Source organism: Hylaeus anthracinus, unplaced genomic scaffold, assembly GCF_026225885.1.
Source record: "Hylaeus anthracinus isolate JK02 unplaced genomic scaffold, UHH_iyHylAnth1.0_haploid 11982, whole genome shotgun sequence".
In the NCBI taxonomy this organism is placed as follows: Eukaryota; Metazoa; Arthropoda; class Insecta; order Hymenoptera; family Colletidae; genus Hylaeus; species Hylaeus anthracinus.
In genome coordinates, this window is record NW_026534330.1 from 4,403,547 (window position 1) to 4,416,734 (window position 13,188).

The 13,188-nt window shown below is 42.8% G+C and overlaps 1 protein-coding gene across 1 annotated transcript in view; it reads left to right on the top strand.

The window, feature by feature from the left end:
* LOC128886104 (neuroligin-4, Y-linked) overlaps positions 1-13,188 on the top strand; it is a 266,124-nt gene that overhangs the window by 213,199 nt on the left and 39,737 nt on the right. The window contains exon 2 of the mRNA XM_054140678.1: positions 12,326-12,484. Coding sequence (XP_053996653.1) covers positions 12,326-12,484 — 159 coding nt within the window. The remainder of the gene's footprint in view (positions 1-12,325; positions 12,485-13,188) is intronic.

Consider the following 13,188-nt stretch of genomic DNA (forward strand, 5'->3'; position numbering starts at 1 on the left):
CTGCAGCCCACCTTGTTGCTTCGCGGGTCATTATCCGGTTAAACCTACCGTTAACCGTGCTCCTCGACGGGTCTGCGGCCTCGCGAACAAACCTGCAAAGTCCCGTGAAGTCGCCACTGTAAAGGGGAATCCCTTGAACCGGTCCTGAGAGAAGAGGAAAAAGGATCTTGTAATGCGAGGGGTTAATTAACAGGTTAGAGTGTGCTCGAGTATAAACGAGGTCCTCGAGACCAGCCTTTGCTGGAGAAATTTCTCCGCGGAGGTTCCAGGTTCGGGAAAATGGTCCAAACTCGATGATTTTTGAGTTTCCCGGTGAAATTGACTCTACACTCTACAAAATGCATCGATGCATTGACTGGAACACCTGATACACCATGTGTGATCACTCTTCGCCCCGAACTCCCGACGTACGATCGAATCGAATCGAGAGCTGTTACACGGAATAAGAATCGAGACAATTCACCCTCGAAGAGGTAAAAGAAGAGGGAAAGGGTGAAGCGGGACAGTTCGAATTCTTTGGAACGACGTGTCGTTAAATCGAAGGCCAGGCGTCGCGACGTCGACGGAGCCGTCTGGCGAGCGGCGAGGGCGTCAACGGGAAACTCGATTGACTGAGGGCTAGGGCGAGGGGGGCTCGAGGGATGGAAACGCGGATCCAATTCGTTTTGCTTCCCCGTCCGGTTTTCTTGAGCGCCGGTGCGCGAGATATTTAATAAAAAAAGTTGACATTTCCTGCGGAGCCTTTTGCTCGCTTTTTGTTCCACCCTTATTTCACCGGAAGCGTTTGCACCGGAAAAGAGCCCCGCCGCGACGTGTACGCCGCCTCGTCGACGTCTATTTTCGTCGACAATCCGCCCAGCCCCACCCCCATGTCGTATAAACAAAATTCTGCGCCGAGCATTGTTTCCATTCCGTCTCTTTTCAGTCCTTATTCGACCCCCCGCCGACCATCTGTCGCCTGGTTTCATCTTCTCCGTGAAAGTCGAGAAAAATCGTGTGAACGCAAACTTTGGTGGCCTTGGGGAGGTTGCACCGAGTTTTGGAGCTTCGAAGAATTGACAAAAATTTGTTGGCATGAATTCGTCGCATGGAGTGGCCATAGGAACGCCATTGGAATATTTTAGCCATTACCCTCAACCGTGGCATTTAACCATAATTTTTCGCAGACAAAAGTAAACTTGGAATCCATTCTCGAGGAAAATATAGCAGGAAGACTCCGCACCGAGTATTGTTTCTATTTCGTTTCTTTTCAACCCTTATTCTGCCCTCAAAGAGCGACCATCTGTCGACTCGTTTCATCTTCTCCGCGAGAGTCGAGAAAAATCGCAGGGAGCACGAGCTTTGATCGATCGCGGCCGTGGTGTCGAAAGTTGTTCGACGTGTTGCGGTCGTCGAGCATGGGAGCTTCCCCTAATACTTTGCGCCCCGTGCGTTTATTTCCCGACATTTTTTCGGCGGTATCGAACGAGCTGTTGGTCAGGAGTTGTTGAAAGAGGGTGCACGAGATTTGGGGTTAACGAGGGATGTAAGGCATAATTCTTACGCGTTTGAAAGACTCAGGTACCCTCGAAAGGGAAGATAAGTTTCATGGTGTTTGAGGGGCGTTGAGAGATTGATAAATGCTAGGGGTTTGGCAAAGTGGAACACGCGAGAACAAAGGAAGTTCGGGAAACGAAGAACGAATGCAATCTTAAAGACAAGCATTTTTTTTAACGTTTCAACTCCTGAGTCACCTTCTGTACATGAAAATTTAGTAGTATAGCGGCTTAATGGTAGTGTAGAATTTGACACAATTATCTCATTTCATAAAATTCCAAAGATGGGTAAATTTTAAATAAAAATAAACATGGAATTGTATCTGCAATCGACACTAATGAACATTCTAAAGAATCTAATGCGTGTGAAATTATTTTTGCGAAATTTGGAATATTTTTTGCGCCATTAAAAGTCATATCTCTGAAACTCACCTTAACGAATTATCCAATTGAACATTTCGTTTCGTAGCCCCAGGGTTTGCGCCAGTTAAAGAGATTTATATGCCGTTTGACAAATTTCGAAACCAAAAATTGAATTTGGCAAGCATCGAGCCGTGTGATGACATATAACATCCGCGTTTCCCTTTTTTTCTCCTCATAGACACCCAAATTCTACAAAAGCGTTCGAATGAATTCCCCTGCAAACGATCGTTCCCTCAACTCGTCTCTCGTTGCCCCGACCATTTTTCATTCGTTCCACTTCCTATATCCGCGTTTCATTTACGCTTTCCAAAAATTTCCGCCAATTCCACCCCGGAGGCTAGGAAGCGCGCGCTTGTGTACGGATCGCGTGAAACAGAAAGGACTGATTCCTCTATGACGATCCTCTGCCGTTATGTCAACGGGAAAAATATGAAAAGCCAAAGCCCGTCGTAACACCTCCAGCCTTACGCAGAACTCTTCTTAACGATACGAAAGCTTCATCGACAAATCCCTGAGGAACAAAGTGAAAATAAACACAAGGGGAATGAGTCCTTTGAAACGTCGAGAGATTGACAAGTCGTGGGCGTCGTCGAGCATTTTATTTTGGATGAAATTTTCGATTGTTGCCAGCTGGCAGAATATTGTAGAGATCTAAAAGAAGGGATGTTTTGAGAGAAGAATTGTTTAAGGTGTTGATAATAAATGTAGCTTCTCAAATCAAGACTCAAAGCTTAATTTAAATTATTTTTTCTTTTAAGAAGAAAATAAAATACTACAGGAGGTCAAAGTATTCGAGCTTAAAAAGCCAGGATGGCTTGAGCTCGAATGTATAACAAAGTGCACTCTGAGGGCTGAAAAAAAGAATGAAGTCCAACCCTTTGCAGGACAGAGAAATGATTTCTGAAGAATTTGTCGTTTGTAGCAGACTGTTGATGGTGGATCGAGGTACAGGAGAACTGGAGACGAGTCTATATTTCGGTGTGGCAGCCAGCGAGCGGAATGTAGGTCGTTTCCCAGAAACCACCCCCGAGGATTCCGGAAAAACAATCGGTCGGATCTTCCCCTGGGCTTGTCGAGTCGGTGATTCCATCGGCGTCACATCGCAACCACCAGTTTTTTCCCTCCCGATTGAGAAAATTGAAAGGGTTCGATTTTAACCGCGGACCCTGCTCCACGAGAAACATTGGAGGGAGTGTTTTCGTCAAATAATTTGGTGGTCTGTCATCCAGAAAACGGAACGCATGACGTTTTGAATTTTTCAATCCGTAAAAGGGATGGAAATGCTAACCTCTCTCGTTTTATTTTTATTTTAAATATTTTTATTTTATCAGGAGAGTATTTATTTGAAAATTTAAGTGGTAGATTAAAATAAAGTTACTAATACGCTCATATTCTCGTTGCTCATAAAGCATCGTTTCTAAAATTTGTACGCACATGTGTATAAATGAAGTCCATTGTTATTTCATGGTTATATCATAAATTTGCATTGTCAGAGCCAGTGAGAGGAATCCCACTGAGTTAAAAAAACCACAATTACAATGCAGTAGGAACAAAAACTAGTAACTCGGAGTGAGAAACAGGAAGAAAACAGAAAATGAAGGAATTAACGTTTGTTGCTTTTTACATCTCTCGCGGTGGAACGCGGAATGTTTATTTTACGTGTAAAAAAATGGGCCGAATATAATTTTTTTAACGTCGAAAGGGTGGTTAATTGTTACTCTTCTAACAGTTTTTATCGACGTTTAATACTCCTAGTAAATTGCATTTCGCCAAAAATTGGATTTTGCAAAGCTCACGTCAATTCTACAATGCTTTGACTGCGAGAACGACCGAAACGTTTGTCTAAATAATTTTTGATCCGCTATTGTAGCTGCGAAATTAAATTTCGTAAACTTTTGAAATTTTCGATAATGGTAACTTCCAAAAACCATGTTACTGAACTTTCGTGAACGTGAAATTACGCATTTTAATGAAACAAGGTCTACCGGAAAATAACCAGCCAGTAATTATTTACGTTGCGTTATGTTGTAATAATGTACTCGTGCAATTAGTATCGCCATTAATATGTGGGGAAAATTGTCTCTGTGTATAAAGAAAAAATAATTGTAATTAAAATATCTGTGAACATTTTCTTTAAATAATCATTTTCTTCAACTATAACAGAACTAAAATGATACGTGATGATATTTTCGGAGGAAATATTTTTCCACGCGTTCCAGAAACGCGGAAACTGGATAAACCCTCCAGAATCTCCCCTCCCCTCCCCCCCCCTCCCCTCCCCGAAAGACACCCTCGAAACGGTAAATCTCCGCGAACCACTAAACCAGGACTTCCCCAGGCTATTAAAAACGGGCAAGTCGGATAACACGATCGCCCAGCAAAAAGTTCCAACGGGGAAGAAAACAACCCCGCATCATTTTACATATCTATGAGCATCGAGTTGCCAGGGGTTCCCCATCCCCGTATTCACGACCCCTGGCGACCTATAATAACGACGAGGAACAGGGTTGAACAAATAGCGATTCGGGGAAGAAGGTCAGAAAAATCGAGCCACTGGCAACTTCGGAGGAACCTCTTCGTCTTTCTACCCCTTCATTCGTAACCATGTGCTGCTCACCCCCAGTTATTATACTTTCAACTCGACGATGAACAGGAAGACGCGAAGTAAGGATAAAGATCACTGTTTGTCCGAACGACCATTATTTATGACAAAATGGAGCGTTTCGACCCCCACGTTTGAGTCGTCTTCAGATCTACCATAACTCTCAGAATATAGTAGCTGCAATTATTCTTAATCTCCGACCGCGATTCGTGGAACTATACGACGAAAGAATGATTCAGAGGGCCGGTTATACCACGACACGTTGCATTGGAATAATGGAACCTTCGAATGGCGACCTGAGAATGGTGGACCATTCGACTAACAGAGGTTGGGATAAAGAAGTATCCGCTATAGTCGGAAGCAGCGGTCTACGCAGAACAGTTTCAGATTGTTTCCGGGATAAGGGTGGCCACCCTCCGCTCGGACTTACAACCGAACACGCAGTTAGCATGTTAAGCAGTATTACATCGTGTTAGTCCAGTTTATATCGCGTAATATTCCCGCAGCTACATTGTCAGGGAATGCGGCCTGCTAGGCGGAAAGGAGGCGCCAATGAAAACGCGGCTTGCTGCATGCATACGAAGCTCGATTGTTCTGAGGGGATGAAACAGTGCGCTGGATAATTTGGCGCCTAGTAACGGAGCCGGGAGTTCCGTGCTCCATTCGCAATTGTTGGCGCGATTTGCACCTGTAATAGGCAGGAATCTGAGCTGGACACGCAGGTGGGATTAACCCTGACGCAGTTGGCTGCTTCCTGAGGCTACCAGGACAGCCTGTAACGTCCTTTAATTATTAGAATATTTACATGAGAAGGGATGGTCGATGGAGCTTCTAATCAAACTCATTTCACTAGGTGTAGTAGTAAAATGAATAATAATTGTGTTTGATTTAGTAAACCAAAGAACACTACAGGACATATTAAACGTATATAGCTCCATTGAGGAAATAAAATTTTATTGAATCGATTTATTGACGAAAAATATTTCCCACCGATTAATGCAACAAGATGACTTTACACACATTTATTTATTTAATAACGCCAGTAATTTAAGTGTGAAGGCACCCTATAAAAACATTTCGCAGACATTCGGGATTGAAATCGTGGGCTGCGATCACGTAATCCGCATTCCGCGAGACAACGATTTCAGGATTTATGAAATTCAATTCGAAAGTTATAAAAGTTTCGTCGCCTGTCGTGCTACGTGCACGGTTGCAACGTGGCCTGCTGGAGTCCTTATCTCGTCCAGCAACCCCCTGAGGAGGGGATGACTCGCGGAAGTGGACCTTAAAGCGACATAGATGCTCCAAGTGTCGTCACGTTTGATACTTTCGGTACATCGTAAAGAATAACCCCTTCCTTAACGACTTCTCATCCACCGACTGCGTGTTATTTCCACTGTGATATGGGTTAGTATACGAGAGGTAGGTTACGCGATCGAAGCACGAATAATTCGTTGGATTCCACACTTCTTTGTTGGGAATGTCGTAAAACTTTGAGATGTTCGAACCCGCTTCTGTATATTTTGTGAAGTACATGCAATTTGGTGTAGCCGTAAACAGTAACGTTGCGCGTCGAAATTAACTTCGGCTTTCGAAACATGAAACTTCGCTTACGCATACAATTTTTCTTTACCTCTCGTACTTTCGGAGCGTTCCTTTTAAGAAAATCTCTTCTCAGAGGTACATCTCCCGTTTTATCAAGAAACACGATCCTAAATGAAGTTCGTAAAACTTTGAGAAGAACTGGAGGGAAATGTCCGTTTTATTACCTTCCGAAACCGCCTTTCCAGGGACGACAGCTTTTGTTTTCGCACACCTTCGAAGAATTCCGCGAGACATTCTCCCCTTTCATCGGCTATGAAACCACCGCGGAGCATGTAAATGCAGCCTCGATATTGCTGATAATAAACTAGGAGAATTTGACGTGGAGAAGTTAATTTCAATTTAATAAAAGAAAAAAACATTCCTCGCGAATATGGAATTTTTATATTTAATTACAATTTTAAATGAGAGATTCTACGCTAAGTAGAAAGTTCTATATTTAATCTGAATTTAAAACAGAAAAATTTTACGTTGAGTGCGAATTTTTACCTTTAATTATCATGTTGCAAGGGAAATACCTCGTCTGGTTTTAATTTTTATTTTTAATTTTAATATTGAAGGCAAAACGTGACCGAGCATTTATTTTTCAAAAGCATGCTGCTTCACGATGATTATAAAGCAGACTGTATGTAATCATAGAAGTTTAAAATATAATATCAATCAGTGAATACGTTCTTTATGAACAGAGAAATGTTTCGGATTGAAATTAATACAAAAAGTTCATACTTAATGAAACGTTTCATCGTCCAACCCTCGACGTTACTAACTCGAAGGCCTGAAAAGCTATCAACAGTCGCGATCCCCTCGATCGGAACACGCGGTCGGTTTCTCCAAGACGCGCGAAGCAATATCAACGACCAGACGCCCGGAAATAAAGTGATTCGACGGTAGCATCACGGGCGTGGTGGTTCGAAGGGGGGAGGTAGTTGGATACGTACTTCTCGTTTACCATCTGCGATCAAACTGCGGAGCGCGACGGCTTTATGAATATGTAAAGTCCGTTAGAGGCGTTTCCGAGCACACGAAACTGTTTGCACATCGTATCAAATATTGACAGTGCTCGGGCAAATTTATTCACCGGCTGAAATAATGTATCGTCCACGCCCGATAAAATCGAATGTCCCGCGCCGTAACGCCCTCCAAGCCTCGCTTGCCCCTCCGAGAAACCGTCGCGTCTGCTCCGTTGAATTTATCATCGTCGATCGTCGCGATCGAATATATATCGATCGTGCAAATTTGCTCGCAGATTAAATTCCATCCAGCGTCGATCCATCGTCGCGGGCGTGCGTCTCACGATAACGCTCGATTCCTAACTTCCACGGAGTCCCTGTTGGGTGATATTGATGATAGTCGACGTCGATGCACGATCATGATCAAAAGGGCTCTTTGTGTTTGTAGAATCTTGCTTTCAGATTATCCTGTGCAACAGGATTCCGGGCAAGTGGTCGCAATTAAGAGCGGTCAAAGGTAAAGCGATGACTCATTAATGGAAAGAAATTAATTGTCTCCGTTCGAATGGAATATTGTTCGTGATGGATCATTGATGGGCAAAATAAGCTATATTAATTCGATAGTGAGAGATTTTTTTATCGTGTATGAATTTTACTGAAATTAGAAATTCATATTTTTGAAATGTTAATTTTATGTAGCACGTTGACTACTTTTAGACTCGAGAGAAGTACAGGGAAAATGACGGTAACATTGATGGCTGAGAGTTACGATTTAATAATACTCCAAGACCATATACTCGCGCATATTGCTATGGCAAGGTCCCCAGGCAAGGTTGGTATAAGGGCCTTCGCATATAATCAGCCTTCTTTATCATAATTAGACTATTTTGCGATACATATAACCCGCGTTTCCATTTTTATGCCACTTTCGTACCTACTATCTTCCTAATGGGAACCTCTGTAAAAGTTGTTCGATAAAAATTCAAAGGCAGTTTGCATCCACTCTAACCACTTCGAGTAACTAATAATAATTCTATTATTCTCCACGCTTTGATACAGAAAATTCCATTTTTATTACTTTAACATAAACTTCAGAAATTCCACTCTTTGGAGAGACTGATAATCCAAGAAATGTATACATTTTTTATTCGAGAAGTTAATACAAAGCGAAGTGCTTTCATATGAAAGCACATCGTATAGAAAAAAGCAGAATAAACAGACAAGATTGAGGAAACTGTTATAACCCGGCCACAACTCTATAAAAATACTTGAAATTTCCTCCCGGAGAGATTTAATTTCTTTGTTTCCCTTTGACCACAGAGAAGATGGAAAAAAAAACATTCCGTCGAGGAGGTTCCCTTTCGCATAAAATGGCTTGTACAATAGAAACGCGAAATAAGTAGCGCAAAAAGCGTAGCTTCTCCCCGAGCCCGATAAAACGCGAGACAAAATTGGGAAAGGGCGTATTTTCCCGAAAAGCCTCGCAGTCCGTTCTACAAAATATTTCGAGGGCGTGCACGGTCCATATGGCGGGGAGTGTTGCCCCGAGAAACACGACGGTATAAAAGGGAACAACGGGAGCGATTTTAAGAGGAAAGACAGCGGAAACAGGGAAACTAGATCAAAGGTAAGCTCGAGTAACTGGAGAAGCCATCAGTAGAAAATGTACTGTCGTGCGAGGGAGACAAAGAGAGAAGTCAAATAAAAGTGGAAGCCGAGCGAAAGCACCTGAGAAATAAGCATCGCGGAATGGCCAACTAGAGACGTGGGAGACAGGTTATCCCAACGAATTCTTATTTCGAGTTATTAATTAATCTCTTCCCAACCATTTTGCTAAAGAGACGTTTCAGTGATATTGAATTGGATCGTGACAAGTACCGTCTGGCTAATTATACGATCAACTCCATATTCAAATAAAAAGGCAAGCAAGATATGAATTCTTTTAAAAGAGTAGGTATGCAAATTTTCTGAAGAGTGAATTAAATATATATTCGAAATGAAACTAATCGTTTGGTTATTTGTCGGCCATTTAAAAATTATTTCGTTGAATCGTTACGACTTTCATACTAAAATTCAAATTATTAAGTTTGCTTACAATCTCAGAAAATATTTTCCAACTACGTCATAAAATTAAATGCTTCTCTACTTATTCTTTGCTCGTTGTTCTCTTCGTTCTTGGTCATGGGATGATTCCAAAAGTAAATGGAACGGCATGGTATGAACAGTATTGCTCGCCGTGGCGGTGGTAACGCGTGATTTGTTGAATTATGATCGACACCGATGCCAGCCGCAGCGATCATGCTCGCGTGTGCTCCAACCCCCAGTATTAGCATACTAAATCCGATTGACGTACTCCGCTCGCATCCGCGAGCCCTCGTTTTAATTACCTCGAACGCGATACGTCGCGTGTCGTCAGATAATGCTCCGCAGGCATCGAAGGATTCGATCGGCTGACCGGATCATTGAAACCGTAGCTCTTTGAATCCAATGGCTGGAAATCGGACCTAAACCGGGAAACGTGCATTATTAACGTTCGATCGAGTACACTTTCGATTAAGCCCCTATCCTCGGAGCTCTTGGAACAGAATTGGAAGGCAACCTCTCATTTTTTCAAGGATTACCATTGTAGCAGGCCTGGAAAACAACTTTTTGGAACTCCATGTTGGTCGAGGAATGTTTTTTTTCTATGATTCCATCTTGTCAGCGAGGGACTGTTTTTTCCATTGATGATTTAATTATTTCTTGGAAATAGAATCTTCCTAATTTTATGAATAATAAAGTGGAATCATCTGTCTCCGTGGTAATTTTTCTATTCAGTTAGCAAACTTCTTCGCGAATTATCTAGAAAATCGTTGGGCAGAAGTAGTAACGTCAAGTAATAACGAAACTTTTCCTTTCAATGGGTGCCAACGCGTTCCCAGAGAGCTCGACACCGTCGAATCTCGAGGAGCAATTGAAGCTCGCCCATTATCGCGAAATCGGTTTCATTTCGAGTCGACGGATGTTAAAATCGGCGTCGCAAACGCCGGTCAATAATGCGATACGCAATTTAGCTACTTACGCGCGCTTTAACGAGAGCTTCGCGAAGCACACTGGCGGATCTTTAATGTTTTCAGAGGGTGGCCCATTAAATTGAAACGACCCGGGCTAATGCTCCTGTTTTTACTGCGAACAAAAGGCTCTCGTGACACGGCGTTTCGTTTAGTTCGCGGAACACTTTCATTTACCCACCATGGGTTACAAAATCCAGAGTCTTCGAGCTTGTAAAATCTGTTTACGTTTATTAGTGTAATGGAGACATTTATTAATACCTTCGAGAGATTTCCACAGTTTACATTCCCAAAACTAATCATGACTATAGCCCACCATTTACAAAATTCAATATATTTAACTTTAAACACAGTCCAACAGACAGAACAAATTAATATCAAAAATCCTACCCTTGTAACAATGATACAATTCCACGATATTCAAGAAAATCCATTTTAAAATATATTAATTGCCCAAGTATTAATACTTTCATGCATAAAATCGATACCGAATTTTTATCAATACCTCGGGCGTGCCTTCCAGCTCGGAATGGAAATTGCTGAAAATTAAACGACCCACCTCTCTAGGGAGAATTCATTTATTCTATAAGTTTCTATTTTATCTCGACTATGGATTGCGGGAAGGAACCGTTTCGGGTGCACGTAATCGCTCCATGCACCGCGAAACCTACGAGCATCGACGACATTGTTGATATTGAAATTTTATCAGCATTTGATAATATTCCAAGCTTCCGTAGAGCGAATATTTCCGCGGGAACGAACCACCAAAGAATTTATTCTCGCCACTGCATTTTAAAGACTTCCGATCATATGGAAAGTATTTAACGTCGGGCTCAGCCAGCGTAAAAACGTAGCTGACCCGTAAAGCCTTGAGAGTTTTTAAATTCATACGTGCATTGTCCACCGAAATATCGTAAATCGAGACGTAGTTTGGTCGCGCGGTCACCGATCGATACCGCGTTCCATCGATGCGCAGCGATCATCAAGTGTCCCACGCCATCCATCCTACCCCATTGAATTCTTCGGATTTTAATCTCTTCTGCGTGAATTGTTTTTTTTTTTTTTTGTGGAACATAATTTATTAATTACGGAATTATTTGGAATTTTCAATTTCCTTGCTTCATTATGATATAGAAATATAAAAATACTGTTTCGAAGAACGACACTGTTAATTTAGAAATCTCACTTATTCCGAAGCTCTGTTTTATATATCTCATTTTATTTGGGTATTTAATCTTGAATATAAGTGTTCCGGAGGCTTCTCACATCGTGAGAAATAGAGAATACAAAGTATGTTTCTTAAAATTCCTCTCTGCCAATAAGCAATAAACGATGCACCCTCTCACCGACTGGATAATTGCGTTCCACTTACTTCCCACGGCGGGAATCACTGAAGTAGCAAAATAAAATCCGCGAGGAGTGGAAAAACTGAAAGGGAAGCGATGCTTCCTGCAGTCCTGTTTGAAAAGGTTCTTATTAAAAACATCGACGGCCGTAAAGCTGAATCTCCAAACGCTTCTCAATCTCTATAAGCACCCTTAATGACCACCAGCCGTGGAAGTGGCGCGTAAAGAAACACTGTGGCGAGGAGAAAAATCAAAGAGGCTTAATGACCAGTGGTCACAATGCCGTCTCTCCAATCCAAAGCTCCGACAGAGTCGCGAGAGGTTAATCGACGATCGGAGCTCGATCAATCGACGCTAGCAGGACCGAAGGGTTGAAAGGGGCTGCTGGCGAAAAAGGTCTGACTCATGGTGACACATCAACTTCACTTGGGCTGGGGAAACCTACTTGATAAGTTTGTCAAGCTGCGCGAACCACGTGCACGATAGCGATTGAAACAGTGTGGATAAAATTAGAGATAAAATTAAAGACTGTATCGAGAGATAAAATATATTTCTTAGGGGTTGCTACGACTCCTCTCAAAAATCTTTGGTATAGTTAACCAGCGAGCATTTCCCATGAAGTAAACAAAGTTATTAATTTCCATAACGTAGGTTTGAAATCAACGCGGTACACGCGAGCCCACCGATAATCCTTTATGGCGGGCGTCAAAACTTTGCAAAGCGACACCTTTGAAAAATGACCGTTTAAGGATGCGCGACGTAAAGTATCAAGTGTCAGCGGTGCCGATCGATCACCAGATAATTTTATTGATTACAGCTGGCGCGAGGGAGGGGGCAGGAAGGAAATACCCCGTGATCGTGTTCGTGCATGGGGAGAGCTACGAATGGAGCAGCGGAAACCCCTACGACGGCAGCGTCCTGGCGAGCTATGGCAGCGTCGTCGTCGTCACCATCAATTACAGGCTTGGCATTTTGGGTGAGTTTATTTTTCTGTAACGTTGAACCCCTCTTAACATCAACCACTATACCATTAAGTCAAACCGAATATTGCTCCACTATAGTCAACCCCTTGTGTACATCCTATCATTTCTTTCAATATTAAAAACAAGTCAAACACATTAGGATGTCATTTAAATAATGTACTCGCACTCGACCAAGAGAAGCTTGACTTGCTCCTCCCTGAATTACCCCTAAGTACACCAAAGCCCCATCACCCAACTGTTACGAAATTCCTCGACCCCTCCACTTGTGTCAATCACTTCCCTAGCAGGTGGATAAGCGTCTCAAAGCCAGTATCAACGAAGAAAATCCGATTTCGTGCTCACCTACCCACCCCCCCCCTCCTCCCTCTGCTTCTCGCGAGCAACAGACAATGTCTAGGCAGCAGAGGGTGTCGGGTGGGTCCAGAATTAATTTCGATCCCTTGACGAACGTCGAGCGAGTTAAACTTTGTCACCCAGTTTCTGGATGCACGGCTCCTCGTAGCTGGGAACGACACAGAAGCCGATCGTTAGCTGCGAGCTGCGAGCGCTGCCTTAATTACGTGCGTAGGGAACTTGGTGCTGGAAGGAGTGTGCGAACGCAGTCGGAACCTTCAACAGCGAGACGAGCATAGCCATTAGCGTGGCGACTGTGTATCTCGCCGGAGTCAGGTGAAACTAGTTACTCGTTTCTGGTTTG